At 33.4% G+C, this 14,549-nt stretch overlaps 1 protein-coding gene across 3 annotated transcripts in view; it reads left to right on the top strand.

Annotated features, from left to right (window-relative positions):
* Window positions 1-13,881, top strand: part of LOC131076477 (protein PHOSPHATE STARVATION RESPONSE 1) — a 59,549-nt gene extending 45,668 nt beyond the window's left edge. For all 3 annotated transcript variants that reach the window (XM_058013686.2, XM_058013684.2, XM_058013685.2), the window contains exons 6-7: window positions 2,904-2,973; window positions 12,721-13,881. In XM_058013686.2, the coding sequence (XP_057869669.1) occupies window positions 2,904-2,973; window positions 12,721-13,371 (721 nt within the window). In that variant the 3' untranslated portion in view covers window positions 13,372-13,881. The remainder of the gene's footprint in view (window positions 1-2,903; window positions 2,974-12,720) is intronic.
* The last annotated feature ends 668 nt before the right edge of the window (window positions 13,882-14,549 follow it).

The following is a 14,549-nucleotide window of genomic DNA, read 5'->3' as shown; positions in this document are numbered from 1 at the left end:
ATGACGGAGGAAGACGCCATAAAATTTGCCATACTCCACTTGGAAGGAACAAACCATTATTGGCGGCATCATGGCCTTATCACCCAAGGCCACCAACACATAACCATTTACGACAAATTCACTCAAAGGCTTGCTCAAAGACACCTCGAATGGTACTTTAAAGAACTAACACAACTAAAACAACACAGAACCGTAGAAGATTATGCCACTGAATTCCAAAAACTATCAGTTATGGTAACCGAGGTTTCTCAAGGTAGACTCACATACCTATTTGTAGAAGGGTTAAAAGAATCAATCAGGGGTATGGTAAGTGCCCTTGATCCTACAGCACTTAAAGATGCAATCCAAAAGGCAAGAAGGTTAGAAATCACATCATCAAAAGACAAGCCCTACACTAAGAATTTTACATCAAACACACATACCGAATACCCCTATAAGGAAGATTGGCATAAAAAGGAATTCCTCTTAGAAATGGCCTAAATGAACTTTGAAAAGAAATACCATGTTTCCATTGTAAAGAGAAATGGGAGCATGGGCATGTTTGTAATAGAGAAGACCTTAAAAGGCAATGAGAAGACCTAAGATTGAAGGATCTGTGCTTCAAGTGTAAGGAAAGATGGGGGCCATGATACGTGTGGAAAAAGAAGCCAAGTACATAATATATAGAGGCAATGCCTGACGAAGAAGCAAAAGGAAATCCAAGCAAGAAAACAAGGTACGATGAAGGAGATCTTAAAGCATCCAATCAAAAGAAGAAAGGACAATAAACGAGTGGAGAATTGTTGAGGAGCAAATCTAGTAGTTACAACACCCTTACATCCTCAAGATTTAGAAACGGTTACCCAACCAATCTCCACATTAAGAATTGTAATATGTCAACTTGAAATCGCTTCGTAAAACCTTTTCATAGAACATTACATAGATATATGTGATACTCCTAATCCTCATCTTAACATATATAAGTTCTTTCTTAAAGGTTAAGAGATAGCTATGGCATTAATTTCTTTTTGCTTAAAATGACATTGCTTGAGGACAAACAATCTCGGGAGGGGTGGACTGTCATGTCCTGACCCTAAGCACCAAATAACAAATAAAATATGCAATCCCAGCAGTCAGCAAAACTATTTTCATAACACTCCCAATACAATCAGTGAGATGCCAATGATCAAGAAAATCGTCTTAGTTTAAGATTTAACGATTTTCTAGGAAACAATATGTTAAGCCAAAGGAGAAGGCAGCGATTATCATTAATATGTACAGCAGCAATTGAAGAAAACAAAAGGAAATGATCACACTAATAACAAGTTTGATAAAGGATTAACATATAAATTACAGGAGTAAAGAGATTGACTAATGTTATTAGTTTGAAATTTAATAAAAAATAATCTTAAAGGGCAGCGACTTATGAGAAAGGTTTTGTCCATTCCTGAAAGAGAAGCAACTTCTAAAGAGTCATCCCTCTTCATGAAGACGCTCAAATATAAAATGAGGAAAGCCACGATGGAAAAAGCATCAAACAATCCAAATCAGAAAACATATCAAGCGGTCAATTGAAAAGAACAGCAATCCAGATCAGAAAAACTGTATTGAGCAATAACTAAGAACAGAATTCAAGCACATAATTGATCGGATCAAGACTTATTATACAAAGAAGATAATAGCACTGTTAATTATCTTTGTGCTATGCTTAAGATATATGTTTAATGTATGCACTATAAAAGATATCATTTAGTATATAATTTCTGATATGTTGCCATAGATAATAATGTGAAATGCATATTTTAGAATGTCAATCTATTTGTAACCTGGCAAGAAGTTGTGTGGAGAAGAGGAGGAAATGCAAGAAAGGGTAGCAAATGCGAGATCACCATCTAAGTAGACCACCCCATGATGGATGTCCAATTTGCCTGCCACTTGGGGCCAAGAGGATGATAGTCCGCTCTTGGGCTTAGATAGGAGGATTTCTGGGCACTCTATTGCGATTTCCTTTCCAACCTCTACAATGGTTGATTGTTGGAGAAATCACAATCATAAGAACATGAATAAGGAAACATGTATAGGGAAGGCAGATACAACCACCCCACTAGGTAGACTACCCCATGCTGGATGTCCAATGTTCCTGCCACTTGGAGCCAAGAGGGTGAGTCTCTGCTCTTGGGCTTAGTGTGAGGATTGCTTTGGGCCAACCTATCATTCTTCCTCATTCAAACCTATTGTGATTGAATACTAAAAATGAGTATAGATGTAACATGGCTTAATGAATTATGATGATTATACCTATTTGTACTCATATGTGTGATTACTAACCCTAATAGAAATAATTGGATTTATGAATTATATATACATATAAAGTAGTCTAATATGATTGCAGGACTTAAATCAGGGGTTGTCTTGTTAAAAAGCATTTTAAATGGTAAAGTTATACCTCTATCTTATAATTCTTATTTTAATGGAATTTGTGATTTTAGGGCAAGATTTAGGGCAATCCACAAAAGGGAACATTACAACTTCTCTTAAATCTTAAAGTTAATTTTGAATTTTTGGGAGGTACTAAGGTTGTGCTAACATGTTTTTGGGATAAGTATAGTAGATCATTGGTGTTATCAAATAATAATATAGTGCAAAGGAGATTTTGTGACTTTGAAGTTTGAAGTGTGATATTAATACAGTCGATTCAAATAATTGAATTGATCTGGAGTGTTGCAATCAATTTGCCATGTTGCCTAAGCTGAATAGATTCAAACTCACTTGTGCCATTGAGATTGTAGGCATGCACATATATACAAGTCCATATGTATCACATTCACTTTGTCAATTAATTTTTTTTGTGTAATGGTGTTCATTCTAGGTTGTGTTTATTACCCACTTGGCTTAACCTAATCTTCTATTGCCATGCTTTACAGCGGAATTCAGATCACAGAAGCTCTTCAAATGCAAATGGAAGTGCAGAAGCGTCTTTATGAACAACTTGAGGTAGAATATTTTAAGATCTTCTATTTTTCTGGATTCTGATAATTGATTTCTAATACTTCACAAGTGTCACTTTGGATCACCCTGTGTACTAAATGAAGGAACTTCCACAAGTATCAGTGTTTTATCATAATATTCTCAGATGTATGAACATTTTCCATTTCTGATGTTTTCTTCTATTATTTAACAAAACTCTTAATATTTGTCTTCTTTTCCTAACACAAATCATGAACAGTTTTAAATCTCTTGTTACTGAACATCTATGCTTTTTAAATTGATGAACTGTGTATATCTTGCCTTATGCTTGACATCTATTCCTTTATAAGAGGTGTCTACTTCTTTGCAATATCCATTGGTTTAGAAACTAAGTTGTTTTGGATATCCGATATATTACAATTGCTACCAAAGTGAAAAAGCAATACATGAAAATGGTAGGATATTATTCCTAAACAAAGGACGAATATCAAGCTGGTAAAGATTATCAAACTTGATCTTGTGTCACAATACCATTCTCAGAGTTATTTGCATTCTCTTGCGATTTCAACATGGTGCAATCACCAATTATCTTATAGACTTATTCACCATTTTTGTTATAACCCAAGGTTGCAATGAGAGACATAGTTATGATTGGAACCCTATTAACTAGCTGTTTTGCACCCTTGATCACCCAGATTTGTATAATTAGCAGATTTAGTCTGTTAGACAAAGATTAGATAGTATTCAACGATCTACGCACAGATCCAAATAATGAGAAATGGAAAATTGCACAGAACAATACTGCCATAGCCTCAATTTATTCAAGAAATATCCTTGATATACAACAGGTGAGAGATTGATAGTGAACACTGTGACCTTGCAGCAATAATCCCCACTAATTATTTGAATTTTCTGATTACACATATAGGATTTATATATATTACTCAAATCTGGTGAACACTGGCGATTACCACTTTCAAATTGCAGCAATCTGAGTACTAGGTGACCTATGGTGACCTGATTTTTGCTGATCTGCATGTGTTAATGAGGTGATCTGATTGTTTGACTGGGTGGAGGGTGTGACTTGCTGTGTCTTGATGTTACAAGTGTAAAGATCAGGCTTCTACCTCATCTTCAGGCAATGGTACAGTGCCCAGAATAACCCGCAAAGGGGGAAGATCTGCAGTAGTATCAACAGGGTCACGCCCTGAGTATCTGATGCAAGGGAATGATGCCTCAAACCTGGTCAATGCAGGTGTATCAGACAGTATGTGGGTTGTTCCCTCAGACCAGCATGAATCCTTGAATCTGCTAACAGACAACAGATGTCCTTAGGGCCTAGCAGCTTCTGGAACAGCAACGGGATGGCATGTGGCCTGTATAAGCTTGATGCAATCCTCCCAAATCTGGTGGCCACCTGTAGTTTAGACTTGCCTTAGGCTACTCTGCAAGTAGGGTTTGAGAAAAATGCAAGATTTGAATAGAAAACTTGACTAGATAAGGCTAGGGTTGGCATCCTAACCTTGTATAGTAACTGAGGTTTGTCTGAGCAACCCATTCAGGATTTCTCCCAAAACTCTCATTAAAATTTTCAGATGTTGGCACACAGCAGCTGCAATCAAATAAATACTAATTTGGGCAAAGGGTGCTAGGGCCTACAAAGAGGTGCCTAAATTCAAAATTTAAATTTCATTTTATTTAAATTAAAATTAATTTATTTTTTTAAATATATATTTTATTTTTATTTGAATATACTAATAATATGGTGTTTAAAGACATTTTATGTCTGTTGGCTGACCTTGCTAGGGAAGGGGCATGACAATTTTGGTTTGTTCATTAGTTTGAAGATGGAATATTCTGGAATTTTTTAGCCTTGCGTCAGATTTTGGCCCTTTTTTTTCTTTGAAAAGCTACTAAACAATTTATCATCTCTATGAAATACAATACGTGATGGTAATCTAAAATGATTTTATACATTTTGAAAAAGAAATTAGCTGTATCTTGAGTTGAGATTGCTTTTTGACACACACAAGATTTTTCATAGCTGAAAATTTTTCTACTAAAATGAAAATAATTGTAACATGTTTGTATTATTTAACTTGATAGGATATATATGATTTGCAAACCAAAATATACAGAATTGAAAACACAGCTGATAGTGATAAAGATAATCGATAATTCAATGTCAAATAGTCAATTCAATACAAAATTACAATCAGTGATCTTCATATTGCTTTTCATCAAGTGCATCAATGTCATCACTTGGTTTGTTAAAACCAGAAGCAGCTGTAACATCACCTCTACTAGCTGTACCATACAAATCTTGCATAGGAGTCTCATCCTCTAAAGAAATTGTAGAAAACCATGCAATAGAAGCAGCCAAGTTGGCACATTGAGGAGCTACATCCTAATTCCTCATCCCTCCTTGTACTCGGCTTCCCTATGAAAGAGGAGGCACAAGTTGGAATGCATATTGATTGATGACTCTGCCATTTTTGTAGCTAATCAATTCCATTTAACTAAGTGGATAAAAAAATATGTACTCGAATTCTACTCAGTTCTAGACAAACTTGCAACTCATTGAGATTGGAGAAAGTCAATACAATGTTTTCAATTATTAATATAATTATATAACTTCCAAAAAAATTAAAAGTTAAAAATTTAAAAATACATGTGATAGAATTTTGATGATAATAGGCTATTGGTAAATACTGCTTTGGCCATGGAGGTGCAACCATGTATGAGTGTTCTTGTACTTGTCTCAAAGAGAGCTAAGAATGTGATTCATCGAAGCTATAAAATTGCTTAACTGACCCCCAACTATGTTCACTACATCTAGATCTAGGAAGATTCTAGTCAATACTACCTTGTACCCATCAATTACTTCAATATCTCTATAAGGTGGCATCCTTTTGGTTAATTAAAACGTTAGGAGATGCAAAGATCCGGTCATCTTGTTTTGCCATTCAACTAAGACTTTGTTGCTATTATGCCTCATAGTTTTCTGTCATGGATTCAATATTGTCATATATTTAGACCAAATGCAAATGATCCATATCAGCAAAATTGATCATACACATGGCAGGTTTAATGAAACTCAAAGGAAAATCCATACAATCCCACTAGTCATCATCCAAGACCAATGCATGGACTTTTTGAGCTCTCTTTGTATTGTAATACCTCTATACACTTGAAAGGTTGTTGATAACCATGGCACTCAATTCCTCACACCTTCACAAGTTGTCTCAAGAGGATTGTGTCTGATTCAAATCAATTCTTGTCATGTCCCATGATAAATGTACAGAATGTTAACATCTATGTAATACGATCTCTGTTCCAGATTTTAGATTTTTAAAAAAAAAATTAATCTTTCTTAAATTAATTAATTTAATGATGACAAAGCTAATTCAATTAATCACCAAATAACTTTGAACTTTATTATATACGATGACTAATACTTTAGGCATCGATTACTAATTATGGTGTTTAAGACAAAAGTCACGATCGTAGGAAGACATGCATCTTTCTGACTAGTTGTGACTTTCTAATACGATTTATGAAGGAATATATATATATCGGGTTTTGGGGAATTGGGGGGAAGATACCCAGAAAAGAAAAAAAAGAATCGAATATTGCGGGAGTGAAACCAATCGCAGTTTTGATTCATCAGACGGCAAGACAATCATCCCAGGTATGACGCATACTCAGAAAATATGCCTATTAGTTTTAACGTTTCAAGCTGACTTGTAACTTGCACAGTATTTAGATTCATGGTTATAATATACAACGGTAATTTGCATCAATTCCAGATTCACGTGTTCTGGAATTAACCCGTAAATATCCACCATTCAACTTGCATAATACCTTAAACTGTAACTATTTATATGATTCGATAGAGCTGTGCATATCTATTAATTAAACTTAATGTCATATGTGTATTTATGATTACAAACAGTCACAATCTGATACATATAAGCAGTTACAATAGTAATAAGTATGAATAATGTTATGCTAAGGAATTGGCAGTCTTTCACAGTACGTCTGATATATTATGATATACATAAGTAGATTACTAATAAAGTTAAACCACTAATGGCAAAAGCGAACTCCTTAATGATTACGTTTTCTGTTCACCGGGTATAATAACCATAAAACTATATATAATTTGGATAAAACGAACTGCTGTAATACTGACAGATTATTTTACAAATCAGAAACTAAAACATACTGTAGAATCTTATGTCAATAACAATGAATCTATTCACTAATTTACTTAAAAATCCCCGGAAGGCAGAGTGGTTGGGAGAGGAGGATAAGTCTGTCTCAGTTGTCCACCTACTGATCCATGTAAGATCAGTAGGCCAGTAGGGCATATGACTGCTACTGGGCCTGGGACTGGCCATTAATAAGCCCCTCTACAATCTGAAACTTCCTTGGTTTAATAATTTTAGGGTGAGTCAAGGAATGAATTGTGGGGATAAGACCCACACCACTAATAGTAAGCCAAAGGGGCATAATGACTACCTTTGGATCCAGAGTGGGATGGATGGGCTAACCGGATCATTCCCTGTGCTACCAACTATGGTTATTAAAGACAAAAATGTTATAAACCATATAAGTTACAATTGAATAAATCCTGTTTCCGCTGCATCTGTATAATCTGTAAAAAGTAATTTCTGTATGTTTTAATGTGATTTTTCTTTTATATGAGCAATGATTTCATTTCTGATTTATTTTTTCTATCTTTATTTCAGGCAGATATATTTATACTTGTATTACTAGTAAGGGACATTACAATTCTCGACTACCTCATAAGTTGTTTAAAAAAATGTTGATTATATAATTAATATGTAAAAGCGAACCTGTAGTAAAATAAAAAAATAAAATATTGAAATCTCATAAACTAATGATCAAGAGCTCTGACGTAGAGGATCCAAAGATGGTTTGTCACACATGATGATTAGTCACAAACATCCTTATCTCCTCACTCTGTAGATTTATTTTATCGATTTTGATTTGCATAAAAAACCTTTGAATCATCAAGCTAGGTGAGTGGATGGCACACAGTGTCTAAAATATGTGCACATATCTTGCTTCCATACATACCTTGCTTCCATTAGTAAAGCCATTGACTTGGACAATGTTTGTATGGAAAGAAATTTTATTGGAAAGAAGTATATTGGACCTAACCAAAGAAGCTTCTATAGTGTAGATACATTGCCTGCATAAACTTTCACAATAAGTGTAAACTTCAATATGAAAAACTTGGGTAACCAACATGTCCTGAAGAAATATTGAATAGACAGATATAAATGGGCTTGGCTAAGCAACCATATGTTGATGACTTGAACATCAAGGAGATAAATGTTAAAATGTTTAAGGATTATAAACTTGTAATAAATAAATATATTTGGCATTTAGATTTCTATGATTTAACCATGAATTGCTTAAATTTTTCTTCGGTATCCTTAGTCACAAACTATGTGAAATACCAGTCTTAATGTGTAAAAGGATTTCATGAAAAATGTAATAGAAATAGAACTACTTTGCACAAATATATAAATCATGAGGATCCATTCAAGATCAAGGATAGGGTCATGTCTAAGCTACAAGATAAAATCTAAAGCATTAAGAGAAGATTATAAAAAATCATAGAGATGAGCATAATAAAAAATATGAAAAAGAGAGAAATAAAATTTAGATGGTAAATATGAGAGGGCCCTTAAAGTTTAGAAATCTCAAGTTTTTAATCTACTCGGCACCAAAGAAATATATGGCAAACAAGGGTGAAGAATCAAAATTATAGGGATGAAGTGCTAAGTCTACATAGATTGTGCATTTTGACATCCATATCACTATGAGAGGAAATAATTTTAGAGGTGTGAATTTTGAAATGAAGTATTAGAGAAGCAAAAACAATAGGTATTGCACACATATAATTTCCAGTTCCACAGTCTATGTTGTTAATATGCATTGTTATGGTTTAAACTGTGTGAGGGAAAAACCTCACAGTTTAAACCAGAAACAATGCATGCTAAAATTAGGTATACTCGACATAAACAGAGCAATAGTCTTTCTGAGCTCTTACCATTATACAAAGTGATAAAACTGGTTAAGGATAATGTATTGAGGCAGGGCTAAATTGAAATGTGATAATGAACATTTATTGAAAAGGCTAGAATGTATCCAACGAATCCCCCAAGTCTTTTTCATATAGAACATTTTTTGAGTGCTTGAAAAATTAGGAAATATCTGCTTGCATATAACCGAGATGCTTACTTTCTTTAACATGGTTGACTCCAGTATAGGAAAATGAATCACAACTCAATAACTAATATATTAGCTTATTCAACAGTAAGCTCAATTAAGAACCTCATACTTATGAGGATTTACAAAATCTGTCAGATCCAATACAAAACCTAGTGGTCCTAACACAACTTAACACTATGTAGGCGCTAAGCATGGTGGCCCTATATAACTACTTATATATTGAGCTAGGATTAAGTTTCAAAAAAATATAGTTTCTTCTTCCTAGTTAACGCAGGTGAATGAATGAGAGATTTTAATCATTTCCATGAGACCAAGAAGTCTAAGGGACCAAGAGTAACAACCCTAAGACATTTTCAAACTCTATTTGATGTTGGGTCTTCTACTACGGATCTTAATCAATAAATTTGCAGCTTTGTCCACTTCCAAATTGTTTTCATACTGGATACAAATATCATTATAGACTGTGCACTCCATGATGAAGTGTCATTCTATCTCCACCACTCCCTCGCTAAGCCAAACTTTTTACATAACAAAGGGAACTATCCATATCTGCATCACAGAGAACCTACAATTGCATCTCCCCTTTTCTCTATTCAAAAGTTTAAGTTTAATGGTCATCAATTGCCATCAAACAATTTTTAATCAACACTTTTAAGATTTACTTTAGTAGTGCATTCTACTACATAAATTTTAGTATATTCTAAAATTCAAGAGCTAACCAATTACAGTTTTACAAATATTTTACAATTAATCCAAAAACATGTAAACAAACATTTATTATAAACCCCCATTTATGTTACCATATTTGTTCTTCCCTTTGTAAGTGTTTTTCTAGCACCTTTTAACATGATTTCTACTCGGCTCACTATACTAATCTTTCTGATTTGTCCCCTCCCAATCACGGCTGAATCTGATGGTCAATGCTGGCTAGAAAACAAATTTTCGGTGACAATTATCCAGTTGAAGTTGTCCTTCAAATATTAAGGCATATCTTATTATAGAAAAATAATTATTTAATATTTATATGAATAATTTTATATAAAATTTGACAATCTATCTAATGCATTTTACAGCAAAATTGCTTAAATAAAGCCATCAAATCCAAGCCTTGCTTCCAAGGGCCTTCTTTTATTTTGTAGTGTCTCCCTTAAAAGTTGCATTTTTTTAAAGAATTATTCACTTGATGTACCGGTGGCTTGCAGATCTTTAGTGTCATTTTTTCTTGTCTATATGTTTGCCTATATTCTCGTACTTATCATTGACATCCTCGAATACGTGTCTACCCATCTTAACCTTGAGCTTAATTATTAAGTCTTTCTTCTCGTCACAGAAAAGATAAAACTAGAAAGACAATAGTATTTTTTTTGGTTTATTCAGACGGTCACAGAAGGTATACAATCAGCGGCAAAAAGAATGGGCCTCTCTTTTTGGCTTGAACACTTTAACTCCATTGACAGGAGGACCTATATACATATAGTGCCAAAAGGAGGCTATGCGAAAACTGACATTAGCTATGCGTAGCAATTTTATTTTTTTAAAAATGTGATATAACAGGTAATGACTATTAAAATATATTTGAAAAGTTAATTAAAAAATAGGAAAATAAGTTGTAGTTTATGATTTATGTAAATAATGTGTAAAAGTTACTAAAATCTATAAAAAAACCAATGGCATCTTTCATCAGAGCGAACAAATCTTAATATCTCTTCACCCATATCTTGAAAAGAAATTGTAGCATTGACTAAGTCTCCACTTTAAATTTTGTAGGTTATCTTTTGTACTAGTCGATGTCTCAATGCCAGCCATATTGTAAATAATCAAAGCAAAATTTTAAAACTATTTATTATTTTAAAGATGATAAAACATGTTACCATTCATCATTCTAAAAAGAGTACCATGCTCCATTATTATTCATTGAAGGGATAAAAGTACATATATCAATGCCAGCCAAACTTTGAATCAGTAATTTTATAATATCAATTAGGAGCTTGAACATTTTCTCAGGGAATTCACCAGAGATTAGAACATGACAAAGATGTCCACAAGAAGTTACAGTATTAATGTACATGTGTGAAATCCAAGCATCTTCATTAAGATTGTTATATTTACTTTCTAAATCATTTAAGCATAACCATAATAGCATTACTCAAAATTGAGATTGTCTCGACAAACCAAAAATATAAATGGAATTGACTCAAGATTTAATCCTATGCATTCCAGCAATTTTTACTTTTTGCTTCACAAAATTAGAGCAAGGATCTAAGGGTCATAGACTTTAGTGTGGTAAAGGAGTAGCATCCATAATAGGGTCTAAGGGTCAAAGTGAGAGCCCCCACCACTGCACCAAATTAAAGCCTTCAAAAACACAAAGAACTTGTAGCACATTCACACTTTTTGTTTATCATTTTTTTAATGTTAAATTACAATTTTTTGGTCTATTGGGAGTTTTCTCTTCCTTTTTTTATTATTGAAATAGAGCATGGGCTAATGTATTTATGAGGTTTTAAGGTTGTGGGACTTAGTGGGCCCCCTTTTAGATTTAGCTTCGGGGCTTCAATTGTTTAAACTTTAAATTTACAGACATGCTTTTTTTAATTTAAGGATGTTGGGTTGCTAAGTCATCAATGGGACAGTCGAGGTACATCTCATGTCACTGAACACCCCAGGGATGTCATGATATCCCCAAGTGCTTCTATAGTGGAATGTCCCCAAGGATGCCCCTTAATCTATGAGGTCAACTCAAGGATGGCTTGTTTGGAATTGGCACACAAGGGGACGATTGAAGGACATTTCATCCCCATCCTATAGCCCTTAGAACATCTTTACTCCTAAAAACAAGGGTTTTACCTATGTCCCCAAGAAACATTAGAAAATACTTGAAATTTTATGATGGCATACAAAAAGAAATACAAATTTTGAAATTAACTCCTTTTAAATACTTTTCATGTTCCTTTCAAAATAATATTTTAAAATTTTTTCTTAAAATAAATTTAATATTTAATTTTTAATAATTTAATTATTATTTAAAAAATATATAATTAACCATATTTATTCTTACCTTTTATATTTTTCAATGACTCATGTTTTTCTGCATTTTTAAAGTCCATGGAAAAAAATGCTCCACCTAAATGCAGATATTAAGTACTCCACCATACACCCAAAAAACTCAAAATTTGGAATCTCATTGAACTCTGTTTTGCTTTAATGTTAAGATTTTAACTGGAAAGTGGTTTCTTTCCAACTTGTATAATATCTCGATATTAAATTTTCCATTCAAAACTTGAAGAGCCAACTTGTATAATATCTCGATATTAAATTTTCCATTCAAAACTTGAAGAGCCCATTTTAATCAGTTGTATGTGGAATTCTCTTAAAATGTCTAGTGCACAGCAAAATCTTGATGATTTTTTGATTTACTTCGCACAATATTTTGCAAAAATTGTTGTTCAAACAACTTTTTGTTAAATTAAACTACTCTAGAATTCTTAAGTGGCTCATATGCAGGTACAAAAGCATTTAAAGTTGAGGATCGACGCTCAAGGGAGGTATCTAGAAAAGATTATGGAAGAACATCAGACGGTTTCCCCCAAGTGTCAAACAGACTCTTCGTCTCCATCATCTTTTCATGACCCCAATGGAAATGCAGGAGGAACCAATGATTCTAGAATTGCAAGGCAGGATGACAGAGAAAATGAAGTACCTGTTAATAGGATGTCACATCATATATCCCAAAACGATAGAAATACTATTGTGACTTCCTCAATTGTGGATAAACAGCAGAAGACTTCATTGCTATATGAAAGGGTACCATCCCCAAACAACAAAGAGTTTGGGACAGTTCAAAAACGAATTCGAGTCGATGATAATACAGGGCAACAAACACACGAGAGTATAATGTATCTGAAGCATTACCAGAGCATGATGTCATGCTCAGGTCCCCAGTTCGAATTTCCTATTGAATTGCAATCTCAACAGCTAGAAGCACAAGCATCAGCAACAGAGCCCCATCCAAGCCTATTTACACCAACAATTTTACCACCTCCAAATTCTCTTCTTGTATCTGATGCTGAATTTTCGAGTGTTTTAAATAGCATGGGCAGTAACCAAAATATACTCTCATTGCAACCTGGGTTGTTTCAGCCATCATGGATGTAAACACATAATGCCATAAACAAAAGAATACCCATGTAAATGGAAGGCTTCAAAGTGCTTCTCTCAAGTTAATCAAAAGGCTTAATCTATACCAACATTATGATTTGCAATATAGGTGAAAAAAATTTACTTGTCTGAGTTGAGCAAGACCATATTCATGTATGCATTATCATCTTCATGATCAATGGAGTTAACAGAACTTTAATTTCACTTTGGTTCAATATGTCAGTCATACTTAGTAAGACCTCTCTTTTATGATTTCAAGCTCAATTGGGAAGGTAGCCATGGCGTGTATTGTAACTAATGATAGATCTACCTTATTCAAAACATCTTTAAGGTTGTTACCTGTAGCAATGCATGTAACTAAACCAGAGGTATTTCTTCATACAGGCAACTTCGGCTAAGATTTATTGCCATTTCTCCATACCATTCTGTAAATGAGAGGAGAGGAAAAATATGATCTATTGGGTTGGAAACCCCTCCTAATATGGGATCAAATAATTCAACTTTGGTTACCAAGCTCATTAGACCCTTAATGTTTTTCATTGTGCATTTGTAGACTTTATGCGGCTATGCCCTATGGCAAGGTGGAATTCTTTATTTCGATGACATTATTATTTTAATGTGGGTCCTTTTAATGGGTTTTCTATTTGATTAGTCTTAGCCCTTACCAGGTTTGTGTAGAATGCACATTCAAGCTGTGATTCCGTTCCATCCAAATATCGATGTACTATTATATAATAAATAATTTGTGTTATGATGTTAAGTTTAGAATTTTTTATTTTTTTTAAAAGGTTTTAAAACAGAATTTTCATTTGGTTATTTGTCCAAGATAGTATAGGTCAATTCATAAATACTGCTTGACCGTAGGCTTGAATTTGTGGTAATATAAGCTTTATCATTTTAGTATATTATAATTTAACCTTGTAATGGTAAGAATTATATATATATATGTTATTTTCTGTGTTGTGTTTTTTTATTGATTATTATCTTAAATGTAATAATTAGTTTAAAAATAGTATATTTTTGTATAAATTTGGTTTATGATTGTAATTTATTTATCAAAAAATCAACTTTTAAATTTTTAAAATAAAAAAATTCAAGTCATGTCGTGTTAAACATTTTACTAGCTATTGTGACCTAACTTAATAGCTTGCTTACATTTAAAGACATTCATTTAT

The sequence above is a fragment of the Cryptomeria japonica genome, chromosome 5 (assembly GCF_030272615.1).
Source record: "Cryptomeria japonica chromosome 5, Sugi_1.0, whole genome shotgun sequence".
Lineage (NCBI taxonomy): Eukaryota > Viridiplantae > Streptophyta > Pinopsida > Cupressales > Cupressaceae > Cryptomeria > Cryptomeria japonica.
The sequence above is the reverse complement of the archived record's forward strand: the minus strand, read 5'-3'. Positions and strand labels throughout refer to the sequence as shown.